Genomic DNA, 20,354 nt, shown 5'->3' on the forward strand with positions numbered 1-20,354 from the left:
CTGTGACATATACTCTAAGAACTGCCAGTAACAGCACTGAATTAAAAATGAGACTATCAGCAGAGCAACCTCCTAAAGATTTGCTCCTGAGGGAGGACATTTACTTAGTTAACTGCATATATTTCTTTCCTGAGCCTTCTGTTTTTGCATCTCTAATGAGGTTTTATCTTTTCTTCCCTAATCAGCTTCTTACAGTAACAGGCCACATTTACTGCTTCTGCTTCTTCACTTACCATTTACTCCTCAATGCATAGCAATCTGCCCTCTTTCTCCTCTGAGTATTCTGTCCAAAAATCATCTGTAACTTAATTCCCAAATTAAATGCATTTTCATTCTATTGTATAATAAGGAATTTGACTGGCTTTTGTCCCTGGTTCCTTGAAGGGAGAAAAAACTCTTGGCATTTCCCAAGTAAAAGGAGGCTCTTTGTTTCTCATGAGCCCCTTGGATCTCACCTGAGCTTATACTGATAAGAGGAGATGACTGAGGATATGGGCTGGTCACCAGAAAGACCAATGGTGTCTAATCACCAGTGGGGATTATAGCTGGGGCCTTGAGCCAGCTGGACCTCTGGGGCAAGAGGAATGGGGCTGGAGAAGGAGTTCAGGTATATGATCAAAGATTCAATTAATTGTGTGCTATACCCTGCCCACTAGCAGGGAATAATACGACTCGAACTTGACAAAGACGATTGTCTCCCTGGTTGGGAGGCTGGACTAAAGGAGGAGTTTGAGGGAACTGAAACCAGTAGAGGATCTATAGTAAAGCGGCTGAGTGACGACGAAGCCTATTTAAGCCAATAGAAATGGAGAGGGGAGCACTAGCTACTAAATGTTCAGGGAACTGGATCGTCTGGACCTGACTGTGTGGTACGTGAGCCCTGAGGAAATAAGACACATGTATTTTGTGTGCTTTTAGTTTTCCTTTCCTTTTCCTGGCAGTAGGCCTTGTCTGTTTTCCCCAAATGCCTGTGCTTCTGCCCTCTCCAGACCCCTGGAGAGGTTCTGTGAAATTAGGGTTTAGGCACTGATGACTGCTTGCCACAGCTCTGCAGGCCTATTTATGGAAATGGAAATCGTATTTACCTAAGGGTTACGACTGCCCGAGTTTCATGGTGCTGCCCTAGTTCATAGTGTATCTTACGGTTGCTCATAAAACAAGATGTCCTATACATGCCTCCTGTGTGGGGTTTTTTCATTATGTAAGGCAACAGGGAGTTTTTGCTTCTGAGAACAGGCTGCAGACCTTCGTTTCTTCCTGTATCTGAACATGAATGTGACAGAGGGTTTCTCAACTTTGGCATGATGTTTTAGATAAGAATCCTTTTTGGGGAGGTGGTAAGGACTAGCTCATATACTATGTATAAGATGCTTAGCAGCACTAGTTTAGTTAGCAAATTGTTAATCTCAAGAGAAACGGTGGAATTTATGTAATGAGAAACTGACATGAAGGTGTGTGTAATCTCTTCCTGTGGACTGTGCAGAATGACTATTTAGCGATGATTAACAACACTTTGAAAATTCTATTAAAGTTAATGTGTGCATCAAGAAGAATAAACTACTCAGTTTTATAACTTTTGCAATGTATTTTGGGCCATTTTAAAAGAGATGAAAAATCACTTAGCAGATAGTTGGCCCTGTATCTGAAATTTGACATGAAGTAGAACTGACCATGGTTAATAATCAGTTGAACTTGATCTCTGGATAGTTCGGATCATGAAGTTCTGCACTGAAGGTTGGAGTAAAGTCCTGGGTCCTGGGTCCCTCATTAAATACTCGAGAGAGACTTTGGTATTAAGTCCTATGTCTAAAGAATCAGTGGTTCTGTGAAAAAGCTGTTGTGATGATTTACTGGGGAAATTTTGACGAAGGTTTAAATGCCCAGGGCAGGTGCTGGATTACTTATTCCCTGACTACAGTGGAATGAGGTGGAACTTGATTTGTTTCTGATGCTAGAGAAGCTCCTGTGTGAAACGCTTTTGTTTTGCTTAATTACCTGAAACTGTCTACCCCCATATATCTGTTCTATGAATTACCTTAAAATGAAGTTGGAATGAGTAGATCAAGGAAAGATGAGTATATCTAGGAATTAAAGTGTATTACACATCCAGGTGCAATATCTCTGATTATGTTAGGTTTAAGATAAAAGTTTAGTATTCAGTGAAGGCTCCTTGTTCCTTTTTGCTGCATATTCAGGTTTAGGATACTGAGTAGTGATACAGTCATTTGGACAGGTCTTTCTAAAACCTGTATTTCTATACTGAATAAACTGTAGATTCTTTATCATAAAAGGAGATTGGAAGTATTCTGCTAGAAAAATGTGAAATATTCAAAATCTCATAATTGCCAATAATTGGCTTTGAAGATGTTATCCTGTAAACATTAAGTAGCCTCTGAATAAAGACAACTCAGCTAACTGAAATTGTAATTAAATAGTCAGAGGGCTTCTGTTGTAGGTTGTCATAATTAGCTTGAATGCAGATGCCTAAGGAGGGTGCGTGTCAGCACCTGCTGTGTGGATGGATGATAAATATTGTTCAGTTGTGCTTTCAAGAGTAAACAGTAGAGGTGGGGTTCATTATTGCATATTGTAATGATTTGTATCTGATGGTTTCCAGGTATTGACATGTGGGAATGCTTGATAGATTAGCCCGAGAGGCAGGTAATCACTGTGATGCTGAGCTGTTAAGCTTCCATTTGGAGTTTCTTAGGCTAATTCCCAAGGAGACAGTGCATTTGATAACTTGGGAATTAGGCTTCATAAAACAAACTTCAGATAGCTGTGTGTTAGAGGCAGCTAACTGACTTTGTCGACACTTGGACAAAGGAGTTACTTTCACCTGTGACCCTTTCTGTGAGCCTTTTGTTCAGTGGGACTCAGGAAGCTGGTAGCCACCTTGCACTTTCGCTAGTCTTTATGTTGTGCTACTTTCCACCTGATGTTTTGGCTTCCATAGAAAAGAAGCTAGTAATTTCTGTGGTTTACCAGTCCTACCGTAATGATGTCTCAGTTATGGAGGATCTCTGCTCTTGAGAAGTTAGTTTTCAGTATTCAAAATACACATCTTAGAAATCTTCTTTCTAACAATAATGAAAACATGCAGAGGACTTTGGACACCTACAGATCTACCACCTTATATAATAAATAGAACATGACTAGTCATTCTGAAATGGTGTCTCTGCCCTGATTGCATTTACTCCTTCCAGACGGATAAACATTACCTTGAACTTGGTTTATTATTCTCTTGCCTTTTTCTTCAATTCTGTAGCATGTATCCCTAGAGAACATAGTTGTAAGGTTTTATGATTTTATTTACACTTTATTTTTTTATTGAGGTGTAATTGATGTGTCCATACGATATTTAACTTGCTTTGAATATATTTTGATAGTATATTTTTGCACAATATATTTGGGGAGATGTGTTCATGTGAATTTGCAGTTATAATACATTCATGATCACTGCTTTATAGATCACAATTCATCTGTTTACAGTTGGTGGACATTTGTTTTTAGTTTTTGCTACTGCAAACATTGCTTAGCATGATTGTGTCTTCCGGTGCACATGTGCAAGGATTTCTCTAGGTTCTATATGTATACATATTACCAGCTTTACCAGATGATGCTAAATTATTTTCTAAATTTGTATGAATTTACACTCATCAGAAGTATATTAACAAGAGTTTGCTCCACACTCTCACCATGACTTGAAATTGTTACTTAAGTTTTTCTAATTCAGATAGTGGAAAATGCTTTCTCTTTGTGGCTTAAATTGTCATTTCGTTAACAGTTGGGCATTTCTTCCTATATTTAAGGGGTTTATGTGTTCTCATTGAATTATTCAGGTAAGTCTTTTGCCCCTGTTTCTAGTTTTCAAATAAACACTGAAGTGTTGTAGTTATTTACATATTTTGGAAATCAATAATTTGTGAAGTATACGTTATATGTGTTGTAATGATTATCTCTTTTTAAAATTCTTTTTAAAAATTGTTAGTACCATTTTGTGATGAACAGGCATTTAAAGAATTTTAATACAGTCAAAATTACTGACGTCTGTGTGGCTTTTGACTGGTGTGCAGTCTGAGAGGGAAGATGGATGCCTTGGATTCACATTGTGGCAGTAGACACAGGGAAAAGTGGGCAGATACGGGGATATTTTGAGCCTGAGCTTTGCTGATGGGTTGAATCTGAAATATTAGAGAGGGGAAATCAATGATGACCGTCAAGGTTTTTGGTAAGAAGGACTAAAAGAATAGAGTAGATGTTTATGCAGGTGTAGAAGTCTGTAGAGGAGCAAGTTGTGAGGGGTGTGGTATGAGTACAACCAAAACTTTGATTTCAATATGTTACTGTTGATGTGTATTTTGATATGAGTGGAGATGTTAGGTAGGTGTTCAGATGTACAAGTCCAGATTTGGAGAGAATATTCTGGGCTGGATGTATAGATGTGTAAGTTTTCATACATGGTATTTGAAGCTGTGGGGCTGGAAGTCCTCTATGGAATGGGTCACCTTGATGAGGTTTGAACTCGAACTTTTTTACCACTTGGAAGGAGGCTATATGGATCTAGGATTTTAAAGTGGGGAAAATGAGAGGGTTTGCTTGATGATAATGGTTTCTGAAAACCAATTGAACAAATGTCCCCAAGAAGACAGTCCCCCATTGGATTTGGAAGTGTGGAGGGTCATTGTGACCTTGGTAAAAGTATTTTGTGGTTTTGTGGAGATAAATCCTGATAAAAGTAGACTATGGAGGGCATGGGAGGCGAGAGAAACTAGAGACACAAGTAGTGCAGTACAGACAATTCTTTCAGAGTTTTGTTTCAAACTGGTGCAGAGAAATCTGGTACTAGGTGGAAGATGCTTGATCAATGGAGGATTGATTGAATAACGGGAGATGTCAGTGCCTGTCCTCTAATGGAGACAGTTCAGTAAAATAACAGCACAGTGAGGCAGGATCAAAGACTATTGCTGTAGAGACCTACTCGACGATACCCTTTTGTTCTTTGAACATATTTATAATATCTGATTTGAAGTTTTACCTGCTAAGTGCAGCATCTCACAGGCTATTTGTATTTGCCTTTTTTTTTTATATATACTTTGTATGGATGACATCTTCCTATTTGGAGGCATGTCTTTATATTTGTTGTTAAAACTGTATTTTAGATAAATTGTTAGTTCCAGATGCTGACTCCCCCTCTCCTCCACAGGGCTGACTGTGTCCTTGTTCACTAACATACACGAGCAAAGTCACAAAGTCTTTTTCCTCTGCAGGGCAAAGCCTCTGAAGTCACTTCACAGAGGGTGCTAGTCTAGACAAGTGTGTTGTCACTGTGGAATGACTGACAGTGGTTAGCAGGGTTCTCTTTTACCTGTCTTTCCCTGATCATTGATTGAACTACTGTCTGTCTCTGCAGACAGCCAGCTGATAAGCTCCATTCATTGTGGGCTAATTGCTCCTTTTTGGGGGGCAGGGGGGACCAAGGCCCAGGAGATAGCTCTCTTGTAGCTATTGCCTTTCTCTTAACTACTCAGCATGGTAATCCGTTTCTTTTGAGAGTGTACTTACACTTAAACATCCTCAAGCGCACTTCCAAATAAAGTTGAGTTCCCTTGGGGAGAGCTTCCTGGCTCTGTTCCTAGAGTCTGTCTTTCTCCCTGTGAAAAATCACCGTGGCACTACTTTGGAACTGCGGGTGGGCATGCTGTCTTGTTTCTGAGTGAGCCCCTCTCCTTCAGGAGTAGGGTGCTGCATTGAGGACTTAGACTCGGCCGTTTTTGCCTCTCCTAGTATGGAACCTCTGCCCTGTGTGTGAACTGGGTCGGGGTGATCAGGGCGCCAGTGTCCTCCGCCTGCCTTGCGCAGGATAGGTCTTCGACTCTGCGGGTGGAGGGAATGTGGACGAAGGGAGTCTCCAGCCTCTCGGCCACATATGCCTGTAACTGAGCCTCTGTGATGTGGAGCTGAGTGGGATGGGAAATGCTGGTGGTCTGCCCCTCCCACTGGCAGCTCAGGGAGGAGGGAGCCCCATCTTTGTGGCTCTGAGTGGATCCTCAGTCCCATTGAATGGGGTGTTGTGGAATGAAGGAAGAAACAGTCCTGTGGTTCGAGGACCACAGACACCATTCTTAGCAAGAGTTAGGAGATAACTCTTACATGTTAATTTGCTGGATGCCCTGAGGACAATTTTCAAAGGCTTTAAATGGTTGTTTTTAAAATACTTTTCACTGTGAATTGTTTTACTGGGAAAGAGAGACTAAGAGTTCCTCACGCTGACATTTTGTGTGTCTCACGTTCTTTTAAATCTTACTGCATGGTTGGGCATGGAATTAAGTGTAAGTAGTTGGAATGGAAATCTAAGTTTTCCCTTAACAAGCAGTGTGTCTGTGTGTGCACGTGTGTTCTCTCCTGTCCCGTAACCTCTACGGGTAGGTCCTGGCTTCACAAGCTGGCTTGCTCTTCACCCGCCTTTCGCCTACTTGGGCGTCGCTCCCTCCCTGTCACCTCTGGCTGTCTCTTCACTTGTGATTTTCTGCCTAAGCTCCAAACGTCTACTCAAATCACTGGAAATGGTGACACAATGTGTACACTGTCTTCTTGGCTCACACATTAGCTTTGATTTTTAGCCAGTCTCTTGGCTTTTGTAAACTAGCTTGTGGACTGTCTGTCTTGCTCAGATGTTGGTCTCTTCAACACCAAATTAATTTTTAGGCATTAATATTACGTGCTGCAGCCCTCACGCAGCAATTGTTTGGAAGCTAGGAGGACATTTTGCAGTCAGTGTAAGGCAGTGTGGGTAACTACTTTCCACAGGAGCTTGATTTTCAGGCTACTTCACCAAGGCAGCTATCTGGTAATGAGCTTCAAGTCTACATTATAATGAAACTATTAAAGGTAAAGGGAAAAATTGTCAGATAAGGTATCTTTTTAAAGTTTGGGGGCGTCTGTTAATGAGACAGTTTCCATCAGACCAACTGAAATCAACAGATATTTTGCCTGAGGGAGTGTTGCACTGCGGTGATGTTTGAAGGGAACTATTTTTCGCAGGAATTAGAGCAAGACATAAATTCATTGTTACTTGGATGGTAGTTGAATCTCATTTTGAGGATCTTAGGGGAATGTCTCTATGCTTAATTACCTAATGTGTAAATTAAGTCCTTGAAAGCACACTAATTAGTAAATATTCCTGTATACGCCTTTTGAGTTCTTTGACAATAGTCTTTCCTCCTCTCATCTTCAGGGAATACCCAATTGTATCGTAGCATCCTTTTTTTTTTTTTATTTGACTTCAATGGTCTGTGATGAAAAGAATTTTGAACCTTAAATGAAAAATCATTTCTACATTTTAGTATGTGGAACTGTACTGGTATGAGGTTGATTTTTGATTTGAAATGATTTGATTTATGAACCAAATTAAGACTTGTTTAAAATCGTTCTTGCGGTAGCTTGTTGAAGGTATAAAACGTGTTATAAAACCAAGACAGACTTCAGAATTTAACTTGAAAATATTTTCTAGGTGAAATAAATGTGTTATTTGCCTCTTTCTTCCTCAGGCAGCAGGAGCAATCCGTCCTCTCGTGTCTACTGTCATCAGTCCGTCTTCGGATGGTTGCTTAGACCACTCACTAGACCGTACCAAACACAGAGCAAGCGAAATGCCACAGGCCTTCCTATTTGATGTGATCTACGAAGCATATCAGCAGGTAAGGATCTTGGCTTCTTGAAAAAGCTGCTGTGTTACGGGCCTCTCAGGACACCCCCACCTTGGGAGATTTGCTAGAAGAACTCCCAGAACTCTGTATTTAGTTGTACACATGGAGAATGTTGGGAGTGAAGTAGTCAGGACACACAGCTGGATCATGTGAGAGAAACAGGCAGAGTGTGGAGAAATCCATTCCTTAGGCTCTGTGCCCTGCAGGGTCGCACAAAGCACACCTTCCCTCCAGCAAAGAAGAGGCAGCAACGTTTATGTGACGTTTCTCCCCAGGGGAGCCCGTTAGAGACCTAATGTGTAAGGTATTGGATTGATCACAGACGTACCCTTTGCCTAGCGCATAAAAGCTTCAGATTCCCAGGAGGAAAGCAGGTGTTCAGCCTAAACCATGCTGTTTATGCAAACAGTCTAGGCACAGTGAGCCATGCTTATCAGTTAACTGTTCACTGGAAATACTCCAAGAGCCAAGCTCCCAGATGCTGGCCGAGGACCCAACTGGTGAGCAGGTCTTCCTAAGTGTAGCATTCTCAGGCCCGCAGTGGTAACAATTTCTCCACCGCTGTGTAGACATTTTATTTAAAATTTTAGCTAAAGGTAAAGTAATTGCAAAATAGCAAATCCATATTTAGATTATACTGGATTATCTTGGTTTTCATATTTTGGAAACAGTTTGTACCTTTAAAATTTTACTGGCATTTATTTGAATTTTATTGATCAGTTGTTACGTTTGTCAGAAACTTCCCAATGAAATATGGTGACTTAAAGCAACTAAGCCAGTGCTTGGCTGGTGTTAGACAATCAGTAAATAGAGACAGATGGACTTTTAAGAATGAGATAACAGTAACATAAATATTAACATTTATAATAGAAGAGTTGCACATTTTGGATGGAAGGTATTCACGTAATGAATCAATCTTAACTGTCGGTTACCGTTTTAAATATTGAGACTGTAAATCAATCAATTTTAATGGTATGAATAGTCGGTCATGGTTTGTATTTTCTTACAACTTGTTAGACCAAAATTTACTTGTATTTGGTCATTAATCATAAATATTTTACTATTAAAAACTTCTGAGGTTTTTATTTAAAAATCCTATTTTGTAGCCTAAATCATGCTGAGCCAAACATCTGTCGAACATTTCTAATACTTCCTAAGATTACTGTAATAATTTATTCATCTTGATGTAAGCATTTACATCAAGAAGAATAAATGTGGTAGCTATATTGTAGAGAATAGAATCTCATGATACTCACATTAGAGCGGCATGTTTGAGCAGTTGTTCCTAGAGAATTAAGCCCTAATGCACTGAAGCGCAGGTTCTCAACCTGTGGTTCCCAGACCAGCAGTGTGAGCATGTTTGGGAACTTGTTAAAATGCAAATTCTGGGGCTCCACCTCAGACCTACTTAAGCAGAAACTCTGGGAATGGGGCCCATCTATTTGTGTTTAAACAAACAAGCCTTGCCACATGACCCTGAATCTTGGGAACCACCAACCTAAAGTATCCATTTTCTGTGAATAATTCTCTTCTATTGCATTCTTGGGAAAATTGAGAACAGTCATAAAGAAATAACACGGGTGTGGTTCAGATGAGAAATCCTCATTTAAGACATTTTGGAGGTTTTGATAGACATTCTTATGAATTATTTTTGATGATAAAGACACAGAAGGCAGTTTGAGTATATAACACATTTCTCTCTGTTAGCTCTTCGATGATTTGTGTACGTACACATTTTGGTTTTAATGAACTAATAAGAAAAATGAATGTTAACACTTTTATAAAGAAAGCTAAACTAAAAAAATCCATGTTTGAAAGTAAAACCATACTTGACTGCCCCCTGATGCCTTCTCTCATCCTTGAACCTGCCTTTATAGCCCACATCTTTCCCAGCAACACTCAAGACCTGAAGTCTAATGGCTATAATGCCTTATCTACACCACTCCCCAGAATGATACATCTGATTCAGCTGTGGAGTTTTGTTCATACTGTGTCCACATGCATGCTGTACAAGCAACTGTTACTGTATTTTGCTTTTGCTAAAATATTTTCTAACCACTTTTAGAAGATACACATGTCTCTCATAAAGTAATAATTTTCCATGATGTTTGGTGCCAAAGTTGTTTGGGTTTGTAACGTAGCTTTCTTCTTGGGTGTTACACAAAGTATTGCCAGAAGAACCAGAAGAAAAGCTTTGCTTTTAATTGGTTCCGGCAGGGTTTAATGTTATATTGGGCTATTGCTTAGGACATTGACAAGTCATATATAGTGACATAAAAAAGATTATTAACTATATAATACTAATTCTGGCATGTTTGGGAAGCACCTTTATAGAGAATGGTTGTGTGGGATCCAACCCTTAAAACTACATGCCCTTCAACATGTTCTGAAATATTGTAGACGTCTCAGAAGTAAACATCTAATCTCTTCTCTACAAATGATTTCAGCATTGATGTCATTACTTTATGGGCATTGTTATTTGTGGGCATTAATATCTTGAAGAGTGAGGATGAGTTGGATATTTCAAAATATGAGCTAGAGATGTCATCTAGCATTATCTGGGCAGTTCAAGAAGACATTTTTCATATGTTTTGAAATGAACTCAGTTTTTTTTTAGGACTAGTGGAAATCATTTTTTACTGAGAGTATTTTGACTGAGGATTTAGTTTTAGTTGAAACTTAGGAGCACTGTGTATGCCAAGATGGCCATACATTTCCTAAACTTCACAGTAGGTTGTCTGAAAAGAAAATAGTGGTAGTTCTCTGCTTACAGTATTGTCTGGATTCTGTGTTGTGTCAAATCGTTACCTAGAGCTTTTGGCTCCCAGGAATGACAGAATAGCTTGAACAGCTAACGTCCAGTGGATAAGTTAAAAACTCCGGTATCTGTCTCTTGAGAGAGAGAAACATCAATACAGAAGGAGAGGTGGGATGTACACGTGTCTATTTGTACTTGTACAATGGCAAAGAGAAGGGACTGAAAGTAGTCCACAACTGGAAGGGATTCAGCCTTCCAAAAGAGAAAGAAGAGAATCAGGCTAGGTCAGAGCCACACTTAGGTGGTGCGCCACTGAGCTCTGGATCCACTCCTCACCACGTTGCCAGATCCTGCGGACATCTCTCCTTTGCCAAGACATTTTAAGGTTCATCAGTGAAGGGTGTTAAGGTGACACTGCAGGTTGAAGGGACTTTTTGAGTCTGGGGTGCTTCCACTCCTGCTGCCCCTGCATCTGCCATTGGCATGCGTGTGGGGCACACAGTGTCATTCACTCTGCGGCAGTTTTGATGCCATTCTTTGCCTGCTGACCCCCTGGTGGAGGATTTCCTCTTAGCCAGTCCTGGATGGCAGTTCTGTGCATGCCAGCCTTGGTCTCTGGGCCCTGAGCCTCTGTCTGCGGGTCCCTGTTCAGCAGTCTCGGGCTCCCGGCCATCCAGAGGGGCTCTCAGCTTGCCAGTCCTCGCCCAGGGATTCTGAGATACTAGCCTTGGCCTGCTGATCGTGGGCCCCTCTCTGGCCCAGGTCCGGCCATTAACTCCTCCACCATCCAGTGTGCCACCAACGTACCTTCTCCAGTGAGATTTGAATCTCAGGCTTGGATGTAGGGGCCCCCTTCTTCCCAAGTTTGTTCCTTCCTTGGGTGTCTTCCCTCAGACTTAGAAGGTTTCTTAGAGTTCTGTTTTCTTCATTCTTTATAAAGCCATTCTGCATAGTAATACACTATTAAATCTCTCCCATTCAAATTTTTGTGTAGTTTGACTCCTGCCTGAACATGAGTGACACATAATACAAGTGGTTTTTTCCCGAGGTCACTTCTTAGTCACTCTAGTGGTGAGGCAGAAAGCTATTATCTTTTTTGGCCTGCGAAGCCAGAGGATGGAGTCTGGGGCCTCCAGGAAAGTTGGCCATGGAAGGAAGTATTCCAGATGGAGGAAGCCACACAGGAGAGAGGGCCGACATCTGCAATATACAATTTCAAGCCTTTGCTGACTCCTGAACTGTGCATGTGTAGGGCAGTATCCTAAGGGACTCGGGAGAAAATCATCAGCGGGAAGCCTGAAGGAGGTGAGCAGAGACTGGAGCACCAGCTCGCTCCAGAGGAAGACAGGGTTTGGAGTTGGAGTCTTGCTGTGTGAAAGAGAACTGGTAAACACTGCTGGCTTTTCATGAGGATTCTAGAAGGACCACATTTTAGGAGTGCCACTTCCCAGGAAACACCATGGGAACTAACAATCTGTAGTTTGTGAAATATCACCTACAGTGTCTAGTACATATTTTGAAACTTAAATATTAAGAAGGTAAAAGTGGCTGATGTTAAGTGGTCAATAGTAAAAGACCCAGAGGTTGAAAACAGCAGCATAGGAGTTTAAAATCTCCATGACAAGGTTAGTATAATGGGTGAAGGGTGAGGAATTTCAAGACAAATATGGAAAGGGTAAAAGATCAAATAGAAATCTGAGAACTGAAATAAAGTATCCTGGATTGAAAAAAACCATAGTGAATCTGTTGGCTGTAATCAACAGTCACCTTGAAGATAGACTGGGTTCCCAGAGGTCAAGGTGGAGGCTCCTGTCTCATTACAGCTGGAGCCTGGATCCGGAACACCGTGACTTGTGTCGTCTCCATAGGTCACAGCAGTTAAAGTCCAGCCCACGTATTTAAGGAGAGGGAACACAAACACCCCCTCCCCATAAGGAATTGGTGGCTCTCTTTAATCCACCACAATCATCATGTTGTAAGAGTAAAAAATGTGGAATCATTTGTGTTTAGTTTCTGCGACTTTGTGTTCAGTGTTTCACTGTACTTCTCTGAGTCTTGGTATTTTTGACCATGACAGAAGATAATATCTTTGCTAGGTTGTTGAGAAGGAAATAACTAGAAATAGTGGCAGTTGATGCAAATTCCACATTATTATAAATCCATTGTTTGCTTCAGTTTGTTCAGCCCCTAGTAAAGTGTTTAAATGTAAAAACTTAAAGAGTTAATTCTATAAACTGAATATCTTGAAGCTTCATGATTTTGAGATTTGGAAGTAACCTAGAATTTTTTCCCTGACATTTTGTTTTTGTTCAAATATACTTTATTATTGAGCATGGAAGGTGTATATAAGTTGTCAAGCCAGTGAGGTGAGCAGAGATTCAGAAGACCATCCAGTGGTCGTTTGCTTGGTTACAGGAGCATAAATGGACATGAGACACTAATCTCTCCCAAGTAGAATAAGCTGGAGGAGGGACACAGTTATAGATAGAAGGAGTTAGTGGTCAGTGCATTTGCCTGACGAATCACCATAAGGATGTTTGACCTTGTGTTAGAGAAGAAATAGTTACTTGGAAAGAGATTTCAGGCTTAAGTTGTGGGGGAAGATCCCAGAAGGTTTGTTTCAATGGCAGAAATGCTGGCCTTTGTATATAAAGCTCCAATAATAATCCATCCTTTAGCTTACAGAACTAAAACAGATTGAACCACATCCCATTTCTATCCAATGACATTCATTTAAAATTTCTACAATAGCGATTAGATGTTAGAATATATCCATGGAACAAGTGAAAAATCCCTATTACTTGGTTTAGAGCTACTTGCCTTTTGCACTGACAGTTCTCATCTGGGTGCCTGTTGTGTCTAAGCTTCCACTTGGAGCAGGCGTTCTCATCTGTTCCTGACGGCTGTGGGAGCTGGAAATGTGCTCAGAGTGGGGATTGACCGGGGAGGAGTATGTGTCTCCTAAAGACTCTTAGGTCACTTGAAACTGGTTCAAAATGTCACTCTTGGCTTCATTCTAGGACACACTTTCTTTGTTAAAGTAACATTGAATTTTTGATTCACACAAAGGGAAAGGGAAATCAGTTCACTGAGTACTCTACGGAAGGCAGAGTAACTGGTAGGTGATACTCCCGTTTGATAGTTAAGAAGTCAAAATACTTGTAAGGGTCAGTATCTATTAAATGGCAAAAACAAGATAAAAATTGCATCCTGATTACTTTATCTGTTGTTTCCTGAAAATGATTCTTAAAACAATAACATGCATTATTCTAATACATTGTGATGATACTTGCCATAAAAAGTATAATTATTTTGTGAATATTTTTAATAAGATTTGATAACCCAGGATGAAAAGACTAGAGACTATTTGCTTAGCTGGTTAGTTGTGAATATATTCAGCAGTGCATTTTTATTGGCATGTTGTCTGTCTTTATCTGTGTAGTTTTCATCTTTTTGGTGTAACTTTGATGTTTAGTTCTAATGTTGAATATGTTTTTGATATACATGCCTTAGGGAATGAGTATATTTGAAATAGAAGAAATAAAGGATGACTAACTCCATTATTTCCTGATGGCTATCGTTGAGTGGGGAGGTTTAGGAAACATCCTATTAAGCTTATGTATTTAATGACAGTAAATTCCTTTCTTGAAAATACACCCTTTTCTTAGCCCTTATAGCCTTGAGGATAATAAGAAAACAGCAAGGAAAATTTTTATGTCCTCTATTTCTAAGAAAATCTAAAAATTCCAAGATGCTTTGGCCAGACTTTATTTCCTTTCCCTTAATGTAATCTCAAATTTCTTTGTAAGTTCAAAAAAAAAAAAAAAAAAAGAGTAAATGGCCAAAGCCTCTTTAGGCTGATAAAGATAAGTTACATCATTTCATGCAGTCTGTGTGTTCCCTACCACAAAATAATAAATGGAATTAAGAGTATCAGGAAGTCAGACTTCCTGTCATTAGAAGTAGGCTAGTCTGCTTGATACCTGATTCTGATGGATTGCAGAAAGCATAAGTGCCCTTTGTTTTCAGCCATATTACAAATCATCATGCTACATCATGTCCTGGTGATATATAAAGCAGTATAAATTTATGTGGGGAAAAAAAACCTTTACACTGAGTGCTGCATTTTAAATAAATTTCACTTTTTATACTTACCCATGTCTTGATTCTGTTGAAGGAATTTACTAAATTCAGTTTATTCCTAAAAGGAACATTTTTGGCATCATATTTTCTTTTCCAGGAGGATGTTGCCACTATCAAATCGTGTACTTACAGTGTTATGTGGCAATGATGTATTATTTTTAGCAAGACATTTTTTAAAAAACTGAATTGAATTAAAATATTCTTATAATCAAATATAAGTGATAAATAATAACATTTACTTTTCTGCTACTATTTTCTGGAAGATACAACAGTGTAATCATTTAAAATGTTACTGAAGCTTGGTGGCACTCTGTTTAGTTTGCACCCTGGTAAACTGGATCGTTACGCAGCAGCTACAACAAAAATAACAAATCTGGAAACACCAATCTGAGTTCCTAGTTTGTTTTTTTTATATTACACATCCACAAGTACTAGAACTGAAAGAGGACAAGGATATACTTACCGACATGACTGTCAGCAGACTGAAGCCAACTTAGGAGAAGGGAGACCATCATGGTCATAAGGAGCCACAGGACTTTGAAATGAGACTGCTTGGGTTTGATCCTTGGTTCTCCCACTTACTGTGTGTCTGTAAGCAGGCTATTCAACCCATCAATCTCGGTATACTTGTTGGTTAAATAGGGCTGAAAATATTTATCTTAAAGGATCAGTGGGAAGTTGGGATGAGCTGACCCATGTAAAGTTCCTAGCACAGTGCCTGATGTGAGAAGTATTTGTCAGCCCTTAGGTACAGTTAATCCCCACACCCCATGGCATGGAACAGTCATTCTTGCTTACTTGGTCTGCAGGTTGGCTGGGTGTTGGTTGATAAAGGGGGGGCTTCACAGGGTGGTGTTCATTATGGTCTTAGTACTCATGCTCCCTGCTGAAGGCTCTGCTTGGGTTTGCTCTGTGTGTGCTGCTTCTGGAGCCCAGGCTGGAGGGACAGCAGCTCTGATGGAAGTTCTGACAGCAGTGGTAGAAATTGTGAGAGAACAAGTGGAAAGATGTGGTTTTTCATAAGGAATAGGCATGGGACTAGCACATGGCCACTTCCACTCGCGTTCCATTGGGCAAAGCAAGCCATGTGACCAGTTCCAACAAGACTGCGGTAAGCAGGTAGGCTTCACGTTGAGATGGTGGCAAAGGTGTGCGTTTATCATTCTATAGGGAAATGAAAAAATTATGACCAATGTTTCCATCTTCCTCAGTGGTCAACAAATAATTGATGTTATTTCTGCTATTCTTTTATTCTTAACGTCTTTCCTTTTCCTCTTGACATGAATTTTCTGGCATGAACAGATAGGTGCTAAAGCTGTAACATTCTTGTGGTTTTAGCAGCAGTACCAGCCTGACTGGCCGGATACCCTTTTCCCAGCTGACACAAGCTCCTTTTCTTATGCTCTGGTTTAATTTCATGCTTTAGATCACAGCTTAAATAACAACTCCTTATGAAGCCTTCCTGTCTATGCTTTCTCCTAATTTTCTAATTCCATTTCTAAAATTTCCTCTATAGTATTTACTGTAATCTGTGATTGCCTGTGTGGTTTGTTTTACTTGTTGGTTACCTTTATCCCCCTATAAGCTGTAGGCCAAGAAGGCAGGGACTTTGTCTTGCTCACTGTGTTACCCTCAGTGCTGAGCCCAGAGCCTTGCATACAATAGTCACTCAGTAAAAATATTTTATCCTTCATAAAAATGAAAAATCTGGAAGAAATGATGGATATCGATTTATAGTTTTAATTGGAATTATCTTTTCTAGTGTATCTCATTTTAGTGTGGCCATTTACTACAAACATTTATTAAATACCACATTGGAACACTTACATATGCAATGAAGGACTTTATTTGAGAAATAGTGTTTTTATGGGGAAGTTAACTTAGCAATGAGCAAACAAAACTTTTATTTATTGATGATGCAGATGACTAAAGGAAATCATTTGGGTTCTGGAGGAAGTTACCTTAGTAAATGTTTCAGCTTTAGCAACAGATTGCTTACACTTTGAATGAATTTCTTATATATAAAATGTGATAAATGTACACATTTTATAAGTTTTATAGCACTAAGAGTAACATTACAGCAGATTTCCCAAACTGTGGCTTCAGGGTTGAGTACTACCTACAGATTTGTCTGTCTGTTCTATGTATTATTATAATTGAAATTTTTCTTGCATTAAGAATCAAAATTATTTCCTCACACAATCCAAGATTCAGCACTACTCTCCTGTTCTACACTATTTATACACTTGGCTGTGCTATACTGTTATGTAAATTGAATCTTTATATATGGCATACCCTTCAATACTTATTTGTATTTATTAATTTTTGCAATGGTCTTTTAAAATGAGAAAGTTAAAAGTATGTTTATACTGTCATTTATATTTACCCATGTATGTAGTTAATTTTACTGGTATTCTTTATGTAGATTCAGGTTGCTGTCTAGTGTCCTTTGATTTTTAGCCTCAAACTCCTTTTGGTATATCTTGTAGACCATGTTGGTTAGCAAAAATTCTACCAGTTTTTGCTTACCTGGGAATGTCTTAATTTCTGCTTCATTTTTGAAGGATTATTTTGTTGGGTATAGAATTGTTGGTTCACAATCTTTTTCTGTCAGCACTTTGAATGTTTTCCCACAGCCTTCTGGCCTCCATGGTTTCTGTTAAGAAATTCTGTTAGTCTTACTAGTGAGTCTTGTACAAAATTAACAATCTCTTGCTGCTTTCAAAATTCTTCTTGTCTTTAGTTTTTGACAGTTGGACTGTCAATGCCTATTAGTAAACTAAAATCTCTAAGATGAAGCTGCCGAGCTTTGTTTAAGCTAGCGTTTCCCGAACTTACTTGCATACGGAACACTTGCAGTGGATCACTGCTAGAAACACTGAGAAAGTAGTTCATTTCTGCACAAGAAATAGATAGACTTGTAGACAACATACTCATTTGTTTTAACTTTTCAATTAAAGGTAAAGGGGAGATAAAGATAATAAGTGAGTAGTAGTGGCAAGTAAAGATAAAAGCAGTCTTGTTTTAAATATTCCAGGGAATAGAAATCTTATTTTTGCTAAACTGTACCATAAAAATAGTGTGGATTACGATGAGGTTTTAAAAAATTTATGAAATTAAAAATTTTCCATTTGTGCCATAGAACTTTAAGAATGCAGTGAGTTGCTTATTGCCTTGTACGGTTCCTGACTTAACGGTAGTTGTTTATTTCTATGTGTGTAATGAATGAGTACATTTTACTATCTTTAAGATGTTACGGTTTCACAATTTATTACAAGAAAGAAAACTAGAGGAAAATGAAAGTTACTTTCAGCTCCTGATCTTTGGTGACTTAGCTTTACCTTTTCTAGATTGGTAAATTCAGGGAAAGGTTTTGAAAACTTAGCAAACAAGCAAGAGCATTTGCTGATCTAATTTGGTCTGAATATCTTGCAGAATTGAATGCAGTTCTTCATTTACTTGTTTGTGGCTGACATCATGGTTTCTAGGGACTTTTCCTTTTTTAGTGACTGCAACCAAATAATTACATTTTATTTGGGTCTTTTGTTCTTCTTAAATATATTCCTTATGAAAATTTAAGGCTTAATCTGACCACAGAATCTCTGGCTTTTTGTGTGTGCACACACGTGTGTATGTGTGTAGGATTGTTGATACTGTAACTATGCAGTTCACAGATGAGAAGAAAAGACTGGGCACTGATATAAAGTAGTACCTCTAGGGAGTTAATTTTCCACATGCATAATTCAATAATTTCAGATTGAAGTAAATGTTTCTTAATTGTTAATCAAATACTATTTGTACATAATCTAAGGACAGTGGAAGTTCTGACAACACTCTAAAAGCAGTCTTAGGTTAAAAATGACTGCAGATAAACTATTCTCAGATAATCCAGATGGTAATATTACATGGTTTCTAGAGCCATTTGATTTACACTAAATTTTAGTAAGAATCTGTTCAGTGTTTCTGGAATATAGTTTGAAAATATGCTACATTTTTATTAAAATTTTCTTTCCACTTTTGTCAGGTACAGGTAGAAATACTAGCAATGAAGCAATCCATAAAAGAATAAATTCATTATCTCACAAGTTCCTAACTACTATCAGCGGTAAATTTATTTTAGCATAGGGCCTTGAATAAGCCTGACCTATGTCTTGGATATAGTCAGTGATTAAAACTGTGTTTGAGGAATGGCCAATAGGCACTTGAGAAAGTGCTCAATATTGCTAATTATCAGAAATACAAATCAAAACTATAATGAAGTATTACCTCACACCAGTAAGAATGGCCATCATTAAAAATGTTCACAAATGATAAATGCTGGAGAGGGTGTGAAGAAAAGGGAACCTTCCTACACTGTTGGTGGGAATGTAGTTTAGTGCAGCCACTGTGGAAAACAGTATGGAGATTCCTTAAGCTAAAAATAGACTTACCATATGATCCAGCAATCCCACTCCTGATCATATACCCAGAGGAAACTCTAATTTGAAAAGATAGCATGCACCCCAATGTTTACAGCAGCACTATTTACAATAGTCAAGACTTGGAAACAACCTAAATGTCCATCAACAGAGGACTGGATAAAGTTGCAGTGTGTGTGTGTATGTATGTTTACAAACATACACACACACATACACACTCACACACTGGAATACTACTCAGCCATAAAAATAATAAAATAGTGCCATTTGCAGCAACTTGGATGGAGATACTACTATATATGAAATAAACAAGTTCCTACTGTATTGCACAGGGAACTACATTCAATATCTTATAATAACCTACAATGGAAAAGAATTTGAAAAAGAATATATATGTGTGTGTATATATGTATGTGTATGTATGTATATATATACACATATATATATGTAACTGAATCACTTTGGTGTACACTAGAAATCAACACAGCATTGTAAACCAATTATACTTCAATAAAAAAAAAAGAATAAAAACTAGGTATGAAAAAATCTTACTTTTAAAGTTGCACCTTAAGTACATTTGTGAATCACAAGGTTTCTGAGTAGCTTTCGAATTTTACAAAGTTTGCCATAGTGGGGTTCTAAAGTTTAGTTTCAGTGATTTAAGTCCAGGTCTTGTCTACAAGCTGTCTAGAAAGCCATTGGTAAAAGGCCCACTTTTGCAGCTATGGCCTGAAGTGTGTGCTGTGTTGTTCAGTGGTTGGCGAGCTATCATGTTAAAAATGACCCCAAATTACTACATGTTCTTCAAAACACAGTATGAAATATTGTATTATGAAAACTACAGGTAGAGTTACTTACCTGTGGCTCTTAGTAAAGCAACAACTGAAGAATTTATTTGCAAGGGTATTATGATTTAATCCAACTGTAGTGCTATGTAGTGTTTTTAATTTACAGTAAAATTGAAATAAGACTAGTCTTTTAAATGTAGTCGACTACTTCAGTTGTTCTGTATTTAATCAGCATATTTACACAATGAAACATCTAGGATATATGAATTCTTCAGTTGAAGATTAAGGCAAGTTTCTCAAATTTTTTAGGAAACTGAATAAAATAATACCCAGTAATAAGCAACAGGAGGAGAAACCATGAAAAACAAAGCAAAACAAAACAAAAACCTTTAAAAGTATCCTGGACAAGTTAAAAGATGTTTTCTCACTAAGGGCTCTACAATGAATGGACGTGTGATTCATTATTATCATCTTCCTCTATGGTGAAATACACACAGCTTTCAAATATATCAGATAAAATGAGGAATTAAAACAGAAT

At 38.6% G+C, this 20,354-nt stretch overlaps 1 protein-coding gene across 1 annotated transcript in view; it reads left to right on the forward strand.

Moving 5' to 3' along the window:
• CRPPA (CDP-L-ribitol pyrophosphorylase A) overlaps positions 1 to 20,354 on the forward strand; it is a 226,894-nt gene that overhangs the window by 15,974 nt on the left and 190,566 nt on the right. The window contains exon 3 of the mRNA XM_064487527.1: positions 7,551 to 7,700. Coding sequence (XP_064343597.1) covers positions 7,551 to 7,700 — 150 coding nt within the window. The remainder of the gene's footprint in view (positions 1 to 7,550; positions 7,701 to 20,354) is intronic.

This window comes from Camelus dromedarius, chromosome 7, assembly GCF_036321535.1.
Source record: "Camelus dromedarius isolate mCamDro1 chromosome 7, mCamDro1.pat, whole genome shotgun sequence".
Taxonomy (NCBI): Eukaryota; Metazoa; Chordata; class Mammalia; order Artiodactyla; family Camelidae; genus Camelus; species Camelus dromedarius.